We start from the raw sequence: 21,832 nt of genomic DNA, 5'->3' as shown, positions 1-21,832 counted from the left end.
TCGCCGTATCGCCATTTTGCCGTATCGCGCTACCTTATCGCAGTGTCGTTTGGTGTAATCGCCATGTCGTGTCGTGTAATCGCCATGTTGTGTCGTTCTATCGCAATGTCGTTTCGTGTAATCGCCATGTTGTGTCGTGCTGTCGCAATGTCGTTGCGTGTTATCGCTCTTTCGTTTTTGGCAGTGACGCAACGGCGTGGCCAGAATAAAAGAAGTTGCTGTCATTAAAGTGTCGTGTATTTAATAAAGAATTTGATCATCAATATACCTTACCCACTATTCCAACTTATAAATGCCTCTCAAAGAATGTTTCATGTATTTTGAAGGGGTCATGATGAAATAAAATGGGGAGGGATGTGTAAGATATGATACAGTCAGTCCAAAGACCAAACGACTGGTCCCCAATGCGATGGTGTATATTTTACGCACGTTTGCTTCTCGTGTGGAACAGACATAACACTGAGTTACTCCCCTTAAGCCACTTTTCACACCGGAAACCCAAATCGTAAATAGAGGGTTCGTCTTAGAAACCACCTGCTTTGACAACAGCTATATATTCATTCGCGGCTGTTATCGTACGGATAAAGATATTCTTCTAAATAGGATTTCCCGGATGTCATTATTATTAACATTTTGTGTAAACAGTTTGCGGGTAATTCATTGTTCACAGTACAATAAAACACTGTCTAAACTAGGAACTATATTTTAGGAATCCGACAGCCGCGGAAGTAGTTGTTGTATGTAGCTGCGTGAGCAGGCTCTGAACGACGAGGAGTGTGGAGAGAGTGACGGGTGTTGAAACTTGTGATCGGGCCGATTACCGGGCTTGTTTTAACAATATTTTTTTCGGGACATGTGGTGATATACCAAGACAACTATGACGTCCAACGAACAAGTCATAAAAACTGTCGCCAAGAAGCTGTAAGTATAAACGGTGACGTGAAATATAGCCTATTCTTGATTGGAAAGATGTTGACGATGCACCACAGAAATATGCGGACCTGACTTACCAAGTTTCAAAACTCCACTTGCATGTCTTTAGTGAGAGATTACAATGTTGTATACATGTTGTTCTTGTTATACAATGTAGTCAGTAGAACAACAATTCGTGGATGATATAACCAGTTATCAGATATTAGAGAGGTACATATAAGATGTGATCACGCATATTGACTAGGATACATTTTGTGCACATTGTGTCAATAGTTTAATTAATGAATTCTTCAGCTTCATGTGGTCTGTTCGTCTCCACTAATCTGTAGTGTTATGTGAATATACTAATATTATACTAATATTCACCACAGGGTTACATTTTGTACAAATATTCACCACAGACTTACATTTTATACAAATATTCACCACAGGGTTACATTTTGTACAAATATTCACCACAGAGTTACTTTTTGTACAAATATTCACCACAGAGTTACATTTTGTACAAATATTCACCACAGACTTACATTTTATACAAATATTCACCACAGACTTACATTTTGTACAAATATTCACCACATGGTTACATTTTGTACAAATATTCACCACAGACTTACATTTTGTACAAATATTCACCACAGAGTTACATTTTGTACAAATATTCACCACAGACTTACATTTTGTACAAATATTCAACACAGAGTTACATTTTGTACAAATATTCAACACAGTTACATTTTGTACAAATATTCACCACAGACTTACATTTTATACAAATATTCACCACAGAGTTACATTTTGTACAAATATTCACCACAGAGTTACATTTTGTACAAATATTCACCACAGACTTACATTTTGTACAAATATTCACCACAGACTTACATTTTGTACAAATATTCAACACAGAGTTACATTTTGTACCAAAATTCACCACAGGGTTACATTTTGTACAAATATTCACCACAGAGTTACATTTTGTACAAATATTCACCACAGAGTTACATTTTGTACAAAAATTCACCACAGGGTTACATTTTGTACAAATATTCACCACAGGGTTACATTTTGTACTAAAATTCACCACAGGGTTACATTTTGAATAAATATTCACCACAGAGTTACATTTTGTACAAATATTCACCACAGAGTTACATTTTGTACAAATATTCACCACAGAGTTACATTTTGTACAAAAATTCACCACAGGGTTACATTTTGTACAAATATTCACCACAGGGTTACATTTTGTACTAAAATTCACCACAGGGTTACATTTTGAATAAATATTCACCACAGAGTTACATTTTGTACAAATATTCACCATTGAGTTACATTTTGTACAAATATTCACCACAGACTTACATTTTGAATAAATATTCACCACAGGGTTACATTTTGTACAAATATTTACCATAGAGTTACATTTTGTACAAATATTCACCACAGAGTTACATTTTGTACAAATATTTACCATAGACTTACATTTTGTACAAATATTCACCACAGAGTTACATTTTGTACAAATATTCACCACAGACTTACATTTTGAATAAATATTCACCACAGAGTTACATTTTGTACAAATATTCACCACAGGGTTACATTTTGAATAAATATTCACCACAGGGTTACATTTTGTACAAATATTCACCACAGACTTACATTTTGAATAAATATTCACCACAGACTTACATTTTGTACAAATATTCACCATAGAGTTACATTTTGTACAAATATTCACCACAGAGTTACATTTTCTACAAATATTCACCATAGAGTTACATTTTGCATGATTCCGAGGATTTGACTTCTTCAAAAAAAGGAATTGCCTCTTTTTCAATGTAAAGGGTGAAGTGTGATAGGGAATTGTTTTTGCCCATTGGATCTGCATAACTTAGAAAATGAATACAACTTACAGAAATCTTTATGAAAGTAATCAGATGTCAAACATTGTACAGCTTGTTGGCCAAACAGGGGATTTGTGATCACAATGTCGATGAATGCCAATAATTGCACTTGGTATTATATTTGAATATTTGAAAACATATAACCAAATGAGTAAGTGTTGTAGTAAATTTACACTAAGTACACCCGATCACCTATAGAAAACTCAATCTCATTAAAATCAGACTTGAGTTCTTTCTTCTGCTAAACAAAGATTGGAGGACACCCCATTATGGTCAATGTCACGATCACCTTTCACTCGACCAATCAAAGCATCTGTTACCAGATCTGGAAAGTTACAGGCGGAATGTGTGTTCTAATCATGCATCCTCAAAGGGGTAACGCAGAGTATTTCGAATCGGCTGTAAGACTGATTCCATGAAATAGTCGTCCTTCTTTCATTTCAGCTGACACGCGGCAATATAACTGGAATACTGTTAAAAGCGGTGTTAAACCCAACTCATTCACTCGCTGACACTAATAATGCATTGGAGCCAAATTTAGGATTCTCCTTCAGCCTTCTATTGTTGTTGCTCTATTGGACGTGACACAATGTTTTATATTTTGTGCCAATGTTTTATTGAAACTGAAGACTACTATTGTGGAATTGTAGAAAATTGCTGGGCCTTAAAATCTGTGTTTGAAATTCTGTTAATCTGAACAAAGTTATATTCATATTTGGCACTCAGCATTTCTATTGCGTTAAATAGTTACATTGTCTCTCTCAAGTTTTATTTTCCTCCAACCAAGATATTCATGAGTAAAAGTAATTTAAGAACCAAAAAAATATTTTAAAATTAACAGAATATCTGACCCATCAATACTGTTTTTTCTTACTTTCCTAGTTTTGATTCACAAACATGGCAGATGGAGGCCGTGAACCTATAGGTATTCGAGATAGTATTGTACCCAGGTGGATTGGGAAAACTATTGATAGTGAAATAACTATTTCACAATAATAGACATGATATGCATATCACGTTAGGTAGTGGTTACTTATGATTCAAAACAATTGTTTGATTAGAATATGTTCCTAATATTTTAAAACATAAAAATTAACATATTGTTTTACTCTCTACCAAATGTCTAGTTGCCATGGTTACAATGATGGGAATACTTTATCTTAAACACATTGGAATGTTTAATTTTATTTATGCACTTTTTACCTGCATTTATCATAGTCATGTTTTTGCAAATATGTTATTTAAAGAAACCCATACTGTTTTTCAGAAAGTACTATTTTGATGTCAAGCGATTGGAAGATGGCTTTGACCTCTCAGGATCACAGAATCCAGTGTTGGATCATCCACCGATGAAAGCTGTAAGTACCATGTTTCTCTGTGTTTCCTTGGAATGTATGATTCCCCAGCAGTTTCGCAGGACACTGGCATGGTTTCCATTCTGTCTCCCACACTCCCACTTGCATCATGACAACTTGGTGCTCTCTCTTGTGGGTTTGATGGAATGGAAGAAAACAAGACCTTTTCCATGTTATAATATTTGTCAGGAGCAGTTTTGTCAAAGAGATAAACATGTCTAGTTACAGAGTAACCTTTATTGTCCATTCATTTGACACACCTCCGCTCTCCTCTTCAATACACTCCATCACAAACCTCTTTTCTCCTCCTCAGCACTCTCCATCCCACCTCAGCTCTCCTCATCAACACTCTCCATCAAGCCTCCGCTCTCCTCCTCAGCACTCTCCATCCCACATCTCCGCTCTCCACTTCAACACTCTCCATCCCACATCTCCACTCTCCATCCTACCTCCGCTCTCCACTTCAACACTCTCCATCCCACATCTCCGCTTCACTTCAGCATTCTCCATCCTACCTCCGCTGTCTTCTTCAACACTCTCCATCCCACATCTCCGCTCTCCATCCCACATCTCCGCTTCACTTCAGCACTCTCCATCCTACCTCCGCTGTCTTCTTCAACACTCTCCATCCCACATCTCTGCTCTCCACTTCAACTCTCCCCAACCCACCCCCGCTGTCCTCTTCAACACTCTCCATCGCACACCTCCGCTCTCCTCTTCAACACTCTCCATCCCACATCTCCGCTCTCCTCTTCAACACTCTCCATCGCACACCTCTGCTCTCCTCTTCAATACACTCCATCACACACCTCTTTTCTCCTTATCAACACTCTCCATCGCACACCTCCGCTCTCCTCTTCAACACTCTCCATCCTACCTCCGCTGTCTCCTTCAACACTCTCCATCAAGCCTCTGCTCTCCTCATCAATGCTCTCCATCGCACACTTACGCTCTCATCAACGCTGTCCATCGCACACCTTCGCTCTCCTCTTCAACGCTCTCCATCGCACACCTCAGCTCTCCTCTTCAACACTCTCCATCAGACCTCCATTCTCCTCATCAATGCTCTCCATCGCTCACCTCTGCTTTTTGATGACAACAAAACTAAATACACAGTCTGAGGTAAATTTTGCAGTGTGCATATGTCAAAGGACAACGGATCCACTGATCACTGGAGTATGTTATTTAAAACATATACTATCATTATATTTGGTAAAATGTTTCTGCAGTCCGAATGAATCAAACGTGTTGTTAAACAATGTCAAAGGGGATTTGAAAGCTGGAAAATCTTTTTCGGATAACTAATACATGTACTCAAGACATTATCCGGAAAATGAGTATTTGCAGCCTGATTCAAACTCAAACTAAAAAACTCCTTATCATCAAGTTCCTGCCACGCTACCTCTTAATGAATGTACCATTCAGATTTAGTAAAGGGTCAGTACTCTGAATGAATGATGGCACATTTGCAATCAATCTTGTGCCCTAGATTTGAATGGTTTCCAATTATTCATTAATTATGATTGATGATCGAACCACCAGTTCAGTTCTCACACAGACTGTTTGATTGTTTGATGGAGAATTACATGCCTTTTGCGACCTTAATTATCTACAGGAAATAGCTGCTGTAATGCGTTTTTGGGAGGCAGGGTGAAATGGGGTTTAACGTCATGTCCATGATCATTGCACTTATAGTGATGTGCATGTACGTGTGTGATGTGGCTGCTTGTACTAGTCTGGACTGATGCCGATTTAAAGTGCTAGCTCACTGAGATACCATGTCGCAGTTTAACATGAATAACCTACTCAGACACAGTACACTGACACAGAGCCAACCAGTCCTTGTTTTTGCCATTTATTGCCAAGTCCCAGGTAGGGTAACAACAAGTACCACCATTTAATGTCTTTTGGTGTGACGCAGCCAGGGATCGAACCCCAGTCCGTCAATGAAAGCCATACTTCTAAGCGTAATCTCAGAAGCAGGCATTACTGGTATAATCAAGGAGGAATCAGCAATCGTATAATGTTAAGTTTCAGTGCTGGTGTGTGTGTTCATTGGCAATAAGGCTGCATTTAGCATCTTTGCTAATACTGCAATTCCTGAGAATCGGTTGACATCTCCCCTTGTGCTATGCATGGTGTGTGATGTAGTGAGTCAGATTCAGTGATGAGAGGACACAGACATGATTCCTCATGTTCTTTGTCCTTTGTTATGTTTCCCGACATTTAATATTATTCCACCAAGGTAAATCAATAAAATCTGTTTGAACATATTTTATTTATTGCTGCTATCAAAGAATTCTAACATATTTTTTAATGCTATGAAATTGATTATTACCCCTTGAATGGTAAATTTGTCTCCCATGAACAGTAGAAATGGATTCCCACACCATCAATACTGAATACTGAGTATTTGTGCTAGTTGCATACAAGTACTGCGTCTCGTTAAATGGAGGTCCCAGCCCTCATTATAAGCCGTATTATTCATACCCAATCCTTGTCAGTAATCACACAGGTGATGATTCTGTCATGGATCCTATAAAGGAATTGATCTCTGCTCCGATGATCTGGTCACTCCTTGGACTGGATCAGTGCTCTGCATTGTGTAATGTACCTGGCCAATTGTGCTGTTTTCCAAAGCCAGGCAAATGTCCGTGCAGTTTTAAGTTTTGAGAAGCACTATCTATGAACACTTTCAAGTGGTTCCGATACTGGTTTTAGTTAGTCACAACTACTGAAATGAGTTGTGAAGTACCAGCTATAAATCAAGGCAGCTGTCATGGGGAGGACAATTAGTGGTCCCGAGAGGCTGTCGGTAATATTAGGGCAAACTGTGACCATGTAGGGCATTGATTTCTACCCGAGAAGACCATTAATTTTTTATTTGGGATTACAGGACAAAGAAACGGTGGTCATTAGTGGTTGGCCACATGACATAGTTATCCTGTTATGGTGTCTCTACTTAACCAGTTTGAATATTCAGCCTGTCTGTTGTATGGAATTAGTTGTATGGGATTAGTTTTTGGCAGAGCTTCCACTACAACTGGACAGGAACAGTTGTTTTGTGTGTGTTTTGGTGTCATGTTCAATATCATTTTTATTTTGATTTGTTCCAACAAAATCAATATTGGTACTATTGTCTCACTGGATTTTCTGGTTCATCAATCACTTGATTGTCTGGTTTGTTTACAGGCTTACATATGGCAAGAGTAGAGCTGTGCTGCGTCAACCATAAATACTTACTTTTTTATGCAAATTACCCTTTTTGCGAACACCTGGTGTCAACATTTATTTTCAGTGGTCCATTCATGTAATTGTCACAGCTATTTTGCAACAAGTGTTTTGGCAGAAAAACGAAGCACTGACAATTTATGTTCACTGGAGCATGACACTGTTGTTGTCTTCACAGACTCAGGCTGCTGTAAACAACACCCGCTTACAACAGTCCATTAATAGTTCGCATTGGGATTCTGGTGAACAAATAGTTTCCTGTCTGATGTGTGAGCTGACTAGATGGGATTCTAGGGACCAAGTAGTTTCCTGTCTGATGTGTGAGCTGACTAGATGGGATTCTAGGGACCAAGTAGTTTCCTGTCTGATGTGTGAGCTGACTAGATGGGATTCTGGGGAACAAGTAGTTTCCTGTCTGATGTCTAGAAGGGAATTGGGTTGTTATGACACGTGACCGGTGTCATCCGAATAATATGAAACAAAGATGTTTATGATGTGTTTCTGTTCTTCTGAATACAAGTGTGTATTGGCATGGTGCCATGTGAGGCAGATCTTGTCGGTCTTGCAGGTTCTCCCGGTGTATGCAGTTTCCAGTCAATAGGATGAATTTTCATTCCATAGAATGAAGAAATTCTGTGTTTCAGGGTTTTTTTTCAAACTTTTCTTTATATATATTCGGGTCAGTCAATCCATAAATATTTGTTTCCAACTCTGTGTCCATCTTCCTGAGGCAAGTGAGTTAACTGTCTATAAAAGTCCAGTTTCCACCCTTGCAGAACTAGGCTGGTATTATGGAGTTACGTTTTGGCTGGAGTAACGAGTCTTCGCATAGGCCAATCACAATCGTGCAGCGAAATCGAAATCCAGTTTGTAAACTGTCGTGCAGATATGCTGTGTCCTGACTATGGTGTTGAACAACAATGCTATGTTCATGCTCCGTCATGTTTGGGATGCAGGCTCATTGATGCCTTCCGTATTTAGCAATCTCGGGATCAGGGTTATGTCATACGTTTGGTGTCATTCTGCTTCTAAAGACTTCTAATGTTGTCTAGCTATTTAGAAAGATCTTGAAGAACATGTACACACACAGTTTTGTGTTTTTATGAACAAGGACAATTTTTATCTTTCGGATGTTTTGTTGTTTATCATGTTACTGTAATGTGATTTTCTTTTTTAACCATATGACAAATAGTAACCATGGCAACATTCTTTCTTCTCTTTATTATATACTGATGCTCTCACTAAGTGTGAACTGGTCATGTATGAGCTATGCTGGCAAACAATTTTCTTCATGAAAATACCAGTTTGTTGTGAAGGAGCAGCACACGTCTTATGTTGAACATTGTTTTTATCTATCATTTGCTTTTAAATATTTAAGGCGCATAGACACCCACCTCAAGGGTTATTTTTTAAAGTGGTCCTAATATACCACATGCTTTGTATAACCGACCATGAGGCAATGGTCCAAGAGGTGATTGCATTACTCACATGACCTGTTGTCAAGACGTGTGTATTTATTTACCGAGGCGCCGTGATGAACTGTTTGTGTCCTCCACAACGCATCAGTGTCTAACAACTACAAACTGATAATCGATACATAGTAATTAAAGCTTGCAGCAAGCTTCACACGGGTTCCGTGTGTACCTGAAATTCAGACACAATCAATAAATAAATTAGCAGCAATTCTCTCTCCTTTTAGGAGTGTTTTGTTGCGATTATACCTGTTACTCATTTCACACAGATGTAAGTTTAAATATAAAAACTTGACAATTTTGGTGAAATCAACAAAGCCAGGATGGCCAGAGGTCCACTAGACATGTGTACACAAATCAACCTGCAATGAATAAGCCAGATGTGTTGCGTATAGGTATATAGATGTACATGTGGGCCTTGTATACAAAGCCCCTTGCACCAGATAAGGATTGTCGTAAATCTATGTTACAGTATGTGAGTTACGATCCTCTTAGTGCTAAGATTGGCGAGATGGCACATATAAGCAAGATTACTTTCTTGTGCATATACATGATGCTGACTGCTGGTGTAGTTTTTGTGTGTAATTTATGCAATGTGTTCATGGTTATGTGTTTCATCAGAGTGGTAAATGTCCGGATGACAAGCGAAGTTTAAGGCCCTCTTCCAACACCAGTTAAGGCCCTTTTTCCAACACCTACAAGGCCACTGTACATTATGACTGTGACATGTATAACAGCCTACAAGGCCACTGTACATTAGGACTATGACATGTATAACAGCCTACAAGGCCACTGTACATTATGACTGTGACGTGTATAACAGCCTACAAGGCCACTGTACATAATGACTATGACGTGTATAACAGCCTACAAGGCCACTGTACATTATGACTGACATGTATAACAGCCTACAAGGCCACTGTACATAATGACTGTGACATGTATAACAGCCTACAAGGCCACTGTACATTATGACTGTGACGTGTATAACAGCCTACAAGGCCACTGTACATTACCACTGTGATGTGTATAACAGCCTACAAGGACACTGTACATTATGACTGTGACATGTATAACAGCCTACAAGGCCACTGTACATAATGACTATGACATGTATAACAGCCTACAAGGCCACTGTACATTATGACTATGACGTGTATAACAGCCTACAAGGCCACTGTACATAATGACTGACATGTATAACGGCCTACAAGGCCACTGTACATTAGGACTGTGACATGTATAACAGCCTACAAGGCCACTGTACATTATGACTATGACGTGTATAACGGCCTACAAGGCCACTGTACATTATGACTATGACGTGTATAACAGCCTACAAGGCCACTGTACATTATGACTGTGACATGTATAACAGCCTACAAGGCCACTGTACATTATGACTATGACGTGTATAACGGCCTACAAGGCCACTGTACGCTATGACACTGACTGACCCGTGCGGTCACCGGTTCCTTGTCCAGAACATATACCCAAGGTGACCACAGTTTATAGACTTGTCCAGGTCAGTAAACACCTACTGCTGTACGCGGACCGCTAGCTCTCAACAACTCACATTCACACTCCTAATGCTTTCACGGCTTGCTGATTTCATCGTGTGATAGGTTTTATTGTAATGTGTAATTTGTGTCCATTAATTATTGACCACGGTTGTTGTCGTTACACGTGAACTTGTTTTGATGTCTCCAACACACAACCTTTGGAACTCTGTAATTGTATGGGCTGGGTTTCAGTTGTAGACTGGAGGCAGTTGGTGTGATTACGTCTCAGCGTAAACACGGAGTTCGTCAAATTGATTGACAGACATCCTTAAAGTTAGGATAATGGCACATGCCGTGGACACCACGTTGGTAAGTTGGTGAAACATATGTTTGACAAGGTCTCGGGAAGTTTTCAGGGTCCTATTTCATCATAATAATGCTATTTGGGATAGTTCAGTTTCTGAGTTTCAATGGAACAAACTCCTTGACAGGATCAGTACAACGAGATGGCTTCATGGGAGCGCAAGTGATGTATGTTGGTAACACAAGGATCATGATAGACATGACAAGGACTAGTATGGATAACAGCTTCTTTGTTGTATGAGTACAACGGGAACATGTCAGGGCTAGTTCCTGCCCCTCATCAGGTGAATGACGGTGGGAGAACATAGTATATTCACATAGAAATGAATTTAAGACATAACTGACGAGTGGTAGTTGTTTATCGTAAAACACTGCAAGAAGAATGAACCACGAGGGCCACAGCCTTCAATTTCCCTGCTGTGTTTTATTGTACGATAATCCGCAACCACTCGTTCATTTCTTATATGAGATATCAACATTATGTACAGACTCTTTAAGGATGATGATTAAATTACAAGCTTTAACAATATTTACCCGTATCTTAATAATGATGACTCCCTCAATAGAATCCGTCCTAGGCAATGAAGGACAACTCCATTTTATTCATATGTGGGTGTTTCCTGCATATTCTTGCAATCCTCAAATGAAGCAGGTTATAATTAGATACATATTGCCTAAGTGAAGCCAGTTGTGCCAGATTAAAGTTGGTGTAAATTAAGACGTAGTCCAGGACATAATAGTTGTTGTAAGAGAAAGGTACAAGGTATGTTACATACTGGGGATCATAACTCTGTTTATCTACCTCCATGCCAGAATGTTGAAATCTGTTTGGATCACATGATCTTAATAAAATGCTATGTATCCCACCTGGGAGGGAAATAAATTTCCGAGAGGGAAAATAAATCCCTTATACCCCACCATGAACAGGTTCTTTCACAATGGCAGATTGAAACATGTTGGTAAGATAAATTTGTTGTAGCAGTATCAAGAGGGGTATATGTGGTTTTATGCACCCCATGTTAGGTTTTATAAGAGCCTGAGGAGGAGGTTACTATAAAACCTAATGAGGTACACATCCTTCATATTACAATATAGTTGAATGAGGTATAAAAGTTGATTATGACGTGAGATATAAGTAAATGTCCCATGCACTCTGGAGGAAAACTCGATTAATGGATGTCCTGGCTGGCTTGATGAGGATGCTCCTCACATCTTCTAAATACCCATGAAGTCTCTAACTTTGATGATAAACCTTTGAATTTCCTGATTGTGGAAGTCTGAGCCTGTGCAAGCTGTGTAGTATCTTGTGTATCATATGTTACAATAACAGTCACTGACAGCCTTTGTGCCCCACCAGGAGAAAAGGGACCTTATGGGTGCTAGGATACAATTGTGCTGTGACGTCATAAAGAAAGACGTTTGAGGTCAACTTACTTCCATAAAATTCACCATGTGTGCAGACTGTAAAACAATATTGTAGTTTTCTCTCGTTAGTTCGCCATGTAATAAAAAAAACCATGATTTCAAAGCATTACAGCATACTTTCAATTAATCACACATTACATTTAAGAACTGCAATTATTACATAAATAGTCTGAAAATGGGACTTTGCAGAAAGTGAGTAAAACAAATTGATGTCATGTGTCTGTAAAAAATATGAATTAAAACTTATCAATTGTATTTTTTTGGTCCATAGATACTGTAGGTTTTAAGCATAATGAGAAGTCATAATGTGATTATTCACCCAACAGGTCCCTTATCTCCTGCTGGGTCACATTTCATGTTAGTTTGTGCCTAGTGTGTGATACTGGGGCACCACACGCCACCAGCATTGTACACAGCAGTGACCCATGTCATTGACGCCACCAGCATTGTACACAGCAGTGACCCATGTCATTGACGTTGCATGTACCACATCACATCACATCATGACAGTCCGGGCAGTGGGAGAGCCGAGCCGGCTGTTGTGTCCGTGCCCTTCAGGGGCCTTGTCGTGTATGTCTGGGAGTTCTGTGTGCAAGGAAACACTTTCTCTTTTGTTATACAGTCACATGACAGGAACAAATGTTTTATCAAGGTCGTGTTTGTCTGTTGTTGAAGTAGGTGTGTAATGTCTCTTTGATGGTTTAATGGGAGAAATGCTCACAAGTTTCATGTTTTAAAATATGAGTAGTTACATGTGATAGAGGGTATCTGTGTCACACATCTAGATACATTGGACAGATATTATATCAAGACTGCATCGACATATGAGAACAATCAATTTGTCAACCACTCCTGATATATCACTTTAGTAACAGTTTGTACCTTAGTCACCATGGCAACCAAATGTTACTCCATATTTTAGCATGATATGTAGTAGTAACTCAGTGTTATGTATCACAGTTGTTGAAGTAGTTACCATGGTTACTATTCAGTTTCCGCTGTGCATGTTATATTTGGTTTGTTATTTGCAAGAAGATCCTGTTCAAAAGGAATTTGACTCATATAATATGAAAACCAACTATTTGATGATCAATTTAGTTAATTTTGGTACAGAATGAATGTTTCAATGACATGGTTTTGTGATTTAGGTTTATATGCCCGTATGTGTTGCAGTCAATGTGAAAAATGACTGAAATTTTCACTTAGGCAATTTACAAAACACCATAATATTTAAGTCATTTTACATTTTTGTTCCATTTACTATATCATGATGACAAATTCTAACCACTTTTATGCTCTATTTCACCCAGTGACAAAAATTATAGGATAAAAAACAAACATAAGTCAGTGTATCCTTTTTTACTTTTATGGCATCTAATTAGCATAATTAGTCTATTGTGATGTTTGTAAAGCCGGGGTCAGCAGTTGTAACTCTGTGACGGAGGTGGGAGGGTGGTGTGGGTGTGGGTGTGGGTGTGGGTGTTGGTGTTGGTGTTGGTGTTGGTGTGGGTGTTGGTGTGGGTGTGGGTGTGTGTGTGTGTGGGGGGGGGGGGGGTTAGAGTGTTGGGGTGGGGAAAATGTCAATAATGTGTCATTGGTGTGTGTGGAAGTTGTGGCTACACCTGTACACACCACCCGTGATGAAGTACCCGTGTAAATAACCGCCTGTGACACTCAGGATCCAGATTGGATGTGCTAATACCTTATCTCAATGAATGTTTATTACTTGGCCTTTGTTATGTTAATGACATGAAAATTACTATCGAGTGTGTTTTTTTATTTGTTCATAACCAATTTTTGCACAGAGTAATTTTTCAGGATATTCATTCAATTTTCAGAGTCCGATTTTATGTTATCAGGTGTCTCCTTTGATCTGTGTGTGTTCCTGAGATTCTGTTTTAGTGTGCATTGAGTTTGGGTAATACATGTGGAACCTGCTTAGTGTTTTTGTCAGGCTTGTTGATACTGGGCGGTTGGATAGCCGAGGGGTTAATGCATTCGCTCTTCATGCCAAAGACCTGGGTCGATTCCCGAAATGGGTACAATGTGTGAAGCCCATTTGTGGTGTCCCCCAATGTGATATTGCTGGAAAATTGCTAAAAGCTGTGTAAAACCATATTCACTCACTCACTTGTTGATACCAGTTTTCACTGTTTATGAATGGACCCACCCTAAATTTGTTCTGTTAGGCCTGACCAAAATTATTTAATTGTGTTATGGGACCTGCTGATGAAGTTTTTTTCAAACAAAAACAACAAAAACACAACACTCAATATCCACTGGAATGATAGAAAAAACATTTCTCCCCAAGGCAAGGGGACCGCCTCCGTGGTCTAGTGGTAGAGCGTGGTAGAAGGTCCAGGGTTTGATCCCGACTGCGTCATACCTAAAGACGTTAAAAGATGGTACTTGTTACCCTGTCTGGCCCTCGGCATTAACATGATTAAGGGGCTAAAACAAGGACTGGTCGGCTCGGAGTCAGTATACTGTGTCTGAGTGGGGTATTCATGTTAAACTACGGCATGGTATCTCAGTGAGCTAGCACTCAGTCCGAACTAGTACAAGCAGCCACACAAACACACATGTACCACAAGATAAGGGAGATAAGTCTAAGTTCAATTCATTGCTGTATTTGTAATATGCCTTATAGCCATTGGCTTATTTTCTCCCTACAGACAATTACATCATGTTGGTAATATGGATGTCACAATTCAGAGGTCGGCAATACAGAGGTTAGCACATGGGGGTCGCAATACAAATATCACAAACCCTATGTGTAGCTTTTTTTCTGAGATAGTCGTAGAAGGAGATGATATGCTTCTTGCCTGGAACAATGTCCTGTAACAATGGTGTCATGATAAGTATATGATGTATTGATACTGGTATGATTAATAATCAGCTACATGTCCATGGTTACATCAACAAGCAGTCTACAACAGACCCCATGTCAACCAACAGATTAACCCACAGCCAGTCACTTGAAGTATAATAATGTCTCATACTGTTGGAGCTTTTTCCAAACAAAAAACTAATGCTAATAGTTTTGTGGAATATTCTAAGCTCTGGTTCCCCAAACCCAAACAGTACAATTACAAGATTACAGTTGAGTTGAGGATTCTGACCTTCAACAGTTGGGGTAGAATTAGACTTGCTAAACTAGTGACACGTGCAGTGGCATTATAGTCCCCATGTTTGTCAGGTAACATTGGTGATGTTAAACATTTCATTCCCTGGTCAGAGGGCGCCACTAACTTGCTGTAGACAAACCAGCAGACAGGTTATGTTAAACATTTCAGGTTTTAGCTGGCTAACTATATAAATGTTGACATGAAAACCCTTGAGTTTCCACTCATTTATCGGGGAGATAACAAAACTCCTATTTATATAAATTTCAAAGACCTGATTTAGTGGCCTGTCTGCTATTGGGGTGATATGAAAGGTGCCATTGATAAGAAAGTCACCTATTCATATGTATGTGAACATGATCGTGTCACTGGCACAGTGACAACAGAATGAAAACTTTATTCAATAGCAGTCTGTGCACAGCGTTCTGGAAGTCTCAGTCAGTAGCTTGTATGGCCCACATATATCACTGTCGGCACCCTGTGTGGGACATATACTGAGCATGCTGAGTGGATTATCCACCATGTACAATACACTCTACCACAGGGGTGTCGAATAACATGAAAGTCCATGAGGAACACAAACCCCCAGACGCTTCAATTCCTTTTTCTTCTAAACAGCATATTCTGGTGTCCCCCGTCGTGATATTGCTGGAGTATTGCTAAAACCGGCGTAAAACCATACTCACTCACTCACTCTAAACAGCATAAACATGGATGCTGTAAATATTGAAGCTTTTACTTAAGTATACATTGAAAGGATCTAAGAGTCATGGTGTGGTTTGACAATGATGTGAGTAATGACGCTGTTACGTTTGAGTAATGTCATCATTACCATTACTGCCGTGGCAGGATGGTTAATACTTACAAATGACGACTGTCTCCGGACTTACTTCCAGGAAGCATTATTTCTGTTTCATACCAGTGAATTTTATGTTCATAACCATGGTAGCATAATGCACACAGACTCAGATATGTAACAAACATAATCTTTCACTTTTATGTGATTTCTCCTGGTCAGTGTGGCAGCAGGGTAGCCTAGCGGATAAAGCATTGATTTGTCAGGCCAAAGATCTAGGTTCAATTCCCAACTTGGGTACAATGTGTGACCCTCTTTCTCCCATTGAGATATGATTGGAAAATACTTAACAATTTTTATCTGTCAGCGATCGGCTGTGATGGTCTGGGGTGACAACAATTATTGAGCATCCCTTGCTTGTTCTGTGGCATGCTAAACTAGAGCATAAATTATATGGCACTGGTTTCAAACATGGTATCTTCTGGTACCGGGAATCTTGTCTACACACATTAGCCAAGAACTCCCTCAAAGTTTAATTATGCCGTATAAATCGCGATTCACTCCCTCACTCCCTCACTCCCTCACTCATGGCTCGCCAATAAACACAATATAGTACTGTTACTTCACATTGCATGCCGCCACTATAACTGTCACACTTTGTGTTTGCTTCTGTTGTTATTTTCACCTTGTTGTTTTCAGCGTCCCATCCTCCAACAATATGGTGGCACGCACGACCGCCCACTCAAGCACTATTTTAGTTCCACTGATGTTCGTGTTAATCTCACTCAGATGCGGAGAGTAAGTAGCTGCAGGGCACCCGGGTCAAAGTCTCACATGTCACTGAACGGAACATGTCGCTATCAGAGGATAGAACAGTCTGTTTGGGAGGAAATTCTTTGCATAAAAACATATGTTTTTTATATTGATTTAAAAATATTTTATTCCTCAAAAATGAATGGGATTGGGTACAAGTTCTCCAACATAGGACACCATCTCCAAGGTTTTTTTGCAAAAAATTTCTTAACCTAAAGGCATGTGGAATTTTGAGAATGTAGTTACCTATATCTGCACCCTGTTTCCTAACACTCTGCTCCTCAGTGAGGTTCTGTAGATCTCCAGGTACTTGAGATGTAGTGGATCTGTCTCCTCCTGTCAGGGGTAACACTGTCTGTCTAACCATTCCATCTCCTCCTCCATCTCCTGCTGCTGCACTGGTATTAGCGTCTCTGTGTTGTCGTAACTCACTCATACAATGGCTGCTAACTCGGGAATGTAGATAGTTGATGACAAGGGGAGGTCAGGTAGCCTAGTGGTTAAAGAGTTTGCTTGTCATGTGGTGACCGAAGACCTGGGTTCGATTCCCCACATGGGTACAATGTGTGAAGCCCATTTCTGGTGTCCCCCACCATGATGTTGCTGGAATATTGCTAAAAGCGGCGTAAAACCAAACTCACTCACTAGTTGATGACAAGCCTAAAGTAACCATATAGACTCTCACCTGAGTGGCTTTTGATATAAAAAATATTGTGTCGAATAAATTTTAAGACTTGCTGACAAATGTTTATATATTTGATATCAGAAGACAGGAGGGTGAGATTCTATAAGACATCCAAAATCATTCTTCCAACTGTTTTCACTTGTAATCAGTAAGAGAGAGTTTCATGAGTGTAACAGTACAGGTAACCAGCGTAAGTGGCAGTAAGACTAGTGATGTCATTTAATTGTGATGTCATGGTAATGGATGATGTCACAATGGCTTGCAACTTAGCCTTGTGATGCAATTTCACCCAAGCTTGATCTCGCCAGCAAGTCCTGTGGAACCCTGTTCGGGATGTAAGGTCAGCTGGTGGGCAGGAGTGACTTGCTGTTGTATTTCTGTCAACATGATTAATCGTTACGATTGTATGTGAATTCATTGTAAATTACTTGATTGCAAACAGTATAGTTTTCTATTCCGATGTGGTTAAAAGTTCTTTAAGTAAAAACAAGGTTTATTTGGCTGGCAGTGTCGTCCTCTAATGACCAGAAGTCAGATCTACACTTTGGAATCATTAACCAGTGGGTGACTCAGGCTGGTCAGAAAATGTTCCCAGTTCCTGAGGAAGAAAGGGGCGGTGGGGTAGCCCAGTGGTTAAAGCCTTCGCTCGTCACGCTGAAGACACGGATTCCATTCCTGACATGGATACAATGTTTGAAGCCCATTTCTGGTGTTCCCTGGTGTGATATTGCTGGAATATTGCTAAAAGCGGCATAAACACTCACTCACTCACTCACTCACTCACTCACTCACTCACTCACTCACTCACTCACTCACTCACTCACTCACTCACTCCTGATGAATGAAATCATAATGAAAAGAGCATGCTCTACAGGTGTGCATAATGGACCTGTGGGTAATTCAAGCTTGACAAGAAGAGACACCAGCACCTGATGCCTGCCAATGGAACACAACAAAGGGCAGTGCGAGTGTCCGGTGGTCACATGAAGGGGATAGTCCTTGTATGAGGATGAGTTTTTGTAAGGGTGTGAGGTATTACCAGTATATCGGTAAATTGAGGTTCAGTCTTTCCACAATGCGTATCACAATATCATTTTTTCATCCTCGATATATCAGGTGATTTCAAATTGGGATTTGTATCATGTGTTTAGTGTTATATACTTGCCAAATGCGACGACATGCATCAACCAAGTTCTCAAGCCTGACCACCCTATCCTGTTAATCGCCTTTAGGTACGGTAAGGATGGGTTGCTGAAGACCTCTTTCTTAACCAGATCTTCATGGGCCTATGATGAGCAAGAGGAACAACAAAGTAGCAGTAGTGGTGGCGGTGTCTGCTAGAAAGGGACATGTCCAGGCTGACAGATGATGCCGAGATGGTGCTCCTCACCACTCACTAACATTCGAGATATAGCCTGATTTCAACCCTCAATCTCTCGCTACCCCCCTGGGCCTATGTGGTATTTGTCACTCTACAGACACTGTGTGGTCAGTGACCGACCATGTCACCTTGTCCAGAGGGTCATTGATCCCCATGATGTTGTTGTCCCCTGATTGAATGCACATTAATTGTAAATGCTCAGTGTGAAGGTGTGACTTGGTTGCATGCACAGAAGACATGTTTCACACTTGTCAATTGGTTGTGGCTGAGGTCGACTACTGTGGATAATTGCCTCCTCACACTACTGCTGATGACAGCATGTGAAATGAACAACATACAGGTGATATCCAGGTGATATCCACACAGCCAGGTGATATCCACACAACCAGGTGATATTCAGGTGATATCCACACAGCCAGGTGATATACACACAACAAGGTGATATACACAGGTGATATCCACATAGCCAGATGGTATCCACACATCCAGGTGATATCCAAGTGATTTCTACACAGCCAGGGGATATCCAGTTGATATCCAGGTGATATCCAAACAGCCAGGAGATATCCACACAGCCAGGTGATATCCACACAGCCAGGTGATATCCACACAGCGAGGAGGGATAGACGTGCAGGGATTGACAATGAAAGAAACATATACCAGTAACACTGATCACATAGTGGACCAAAGGAGGAGGGGACCAGGGTCAGGGACCAAGCAATGTCATGTACATACTTATGGTGCCGGACAAGTCTTGAGGAGGGTTTAGGAGCTACTCTGTCCACACACACACACTATCCTGCAGACTCAGCTGATAGTAAATCTTAATATTCCATTGTATCTTTTGTGGATAAGTCAGTTGGTTATATTTTCTGATACTTGTCAGGTGGCTGTCTTGTTTGTCGTCTTGTGGAATGTTTAAATGTTTGGGTGCAGGTGTATGCTGGTGGTGTTTGCGTGTGTTTCTCATACATATTTGATAGTGCTGCACTCAGTAGTCACTGTAATTAGCACCCAGGGCATTCCACTAGTCAGACGCCAAAAGGGGCATGGTTAATTAGCATTACACCTTCCTCATGTTAGCTCACACTGAAACTGTGGTGTTCAGAGGTGACAGGTTGTTCAAAATATCTTCAACAATATGGTGGCGCAGTCTTAGTTATTTACATTCGGAATTTGTCCTCTTAGTTCGTTTTCAAGATACAGAAATCAGATATGCTTGTCTGAATGCTTTGCCAACTTGCAACTAGAATTTAGAAGCCTTGATGCTGATTGGCTGATTTGAAAGGTCACCTGACACACACCCCTGTGGAGGTGTCCTCAGGTCTTGACATAGAGGCATCGTATCAGAGTAAAAGATGTGTTTGAATGAGACTGCATTGAAACCGACACATTATAGAGATACAGACAAGTACACCAGTTCACTTGATTACAGAGAGCTGTAACTTTGATGGACGACTTTTTGTGTTCTATATTTAGCCGAGGAACAATTTTGTGTCTTGTTTTCATGGATTTTATGGACTTATGGCAGTATTCAGGATCAAACAAATTGATATGATTATCCAAAGAAGTGAAGGCATTATTTTGTCAATTCCTGAGAGAGCAGTTGCCTGACAATACCCTGGTACACCGAAACACAGTGTATTGCAACATTATTAATCATGTTCATATATGAAATATTCATGCAGCTGCCCGACTGAAAGGTAGGAACATGTCTATGGTCTGTGCTGAAACCCTTGTAACCCAGTAGTGTATTAATGAGCCAGAAGCCACCGAGTCTGATTAACCAACAAGTCTAGTCTTAGTTCATTGGAAACTACAGGGATGTCCCACTGCTGCGTGTTACAACAGAAAGGCTGAGCCTGAGAGGGCTGGCCGGATTAGGCCTGGGAGATTGGGGGGATTACCTGTGCCCTGCCTCACCTCGCCTGTGCTCTCCTTGACCTCCCCTCCCCTGATCCGGGGTAGACTAGGTCTTCGGCAAACCATGCTTGCTGTAAAAGGCGACTGTGCTTGAGGTAAGAGCAAATAACAGGATTGCTGACTTGCCTGATGCTCATCGTATCCCAATTCCGTGGATTGATGTTCATGATGTCAATCACTGGATTGTCTGGTTCAGACTGGATTATTTACAGACCGCCGCCAGAAAGCTGAAATGTTGTTGTGTGTGGCGTTAAGCAACAAACAAAGTACTGGAAGTGTATCCAGCAAGTTGGATGTAGGCAGTTCACTTTAGTTACATCTTTCTTTTTATTTTAAGTATAAAGTTTCCCACTTATGTTCAGATGTTTAATATGCTTAATACTAACCTTTTCTACCCCACATGATATTGCTGGAATATTTCTAAAAGCGTCATAAAACCATTCTCACTCACTCACTCACTCACTCACTCACTCACTCACTCACTCACTCACTCACTCACTCACTCACTCACTCACTCACTCACTCACTCACTCACTCAACTAACTCACCAACCTTTTCTTATTTCTTGGATCACTGATTTCTGTAGCAATCACTGATTGCTTAGCTCCTGCTGTGGTGATGAGAAATAATATATTGAAATAGAGTAGGCTTTAACAGTCTTATTCCAGATTTGGTTTCTTGTTTTACTCATGATTTTCTTGGTCCAATTGTTTGTCAGAGACACTTGCAGTAACAAGTAGAATATGGTTGATTAAAAAATAGAAAGAAGAATGTCTTAGTGTGACATGTAACAGTTGCTTGAAAAACATTAAAAATCAACCTCAACATGTGGCGAAAATCATATTGGAAAATATGCACTATAGGGTTGACAGGTCCTGTAGTAAAAGCAGTGTGTATAAAAGTGTGTATAGGCCTTAG

At 40.1% G+C, this 21,832-nt stretch overlaps 1 protein-coding gene across 10 annotated transcripts in view; it reads left to right on the top strand.

Annotated features, from left to right (window-relative positions):
• The first annotated feature begins 554 nt into the window (after positions 1-554).
• The window catches only part of LOC124142267, a 54,294-nt gene continuing 33,016 nt past the window's right edge, over positions 555-21,832 (top strand). For 2 of the 10 annotated variants that reach the window (XM_046510619.2, XM_046510616.2), the window contains exons 1-3: positions 557-921; positions 4,111-4,201; positions 16,812-16,910. In XM_046510619.2, the coding sequence (XP_046366575.1) occupies positions 878-921; positions 4,111-4,201; positions 16,812-16,910 (234 nt within the window). In that variant the 5' untranslated portion in view covers positions 557-877. Of the gene's footprint in view, positions 922-4,110; positions 4,202-10,654; positions 10,773-16,811; positions 16,911-21,832 lie in introns of those variants that run through there. The other 8 variants (XM_046510625.2, XM_046510620.2, XM_046510617.2 and 5 more) reach the window with 7 other exon arrangements.

Source organism: Haliotis rufescens, unplaced genomic scaffold (genome assembly GCF_023055435.1).
Source record: "Haliotis rufescens isolate VD_foot unplaced genomic scaffold, xgHalRufe1.0.p SCAF_11, whole genome shotgun sequence".
Classification (NCBI taxonomy): domain Eukaryota; kingdom Metazoa; phylum Mollusca; class Gastropoda; order Lepetellida; family Haliotidae; genus Haliotis; species Haliotis rufescens.
This window is presented reverse-complemented; position numbering and strand designations above follow the sequence as displayed.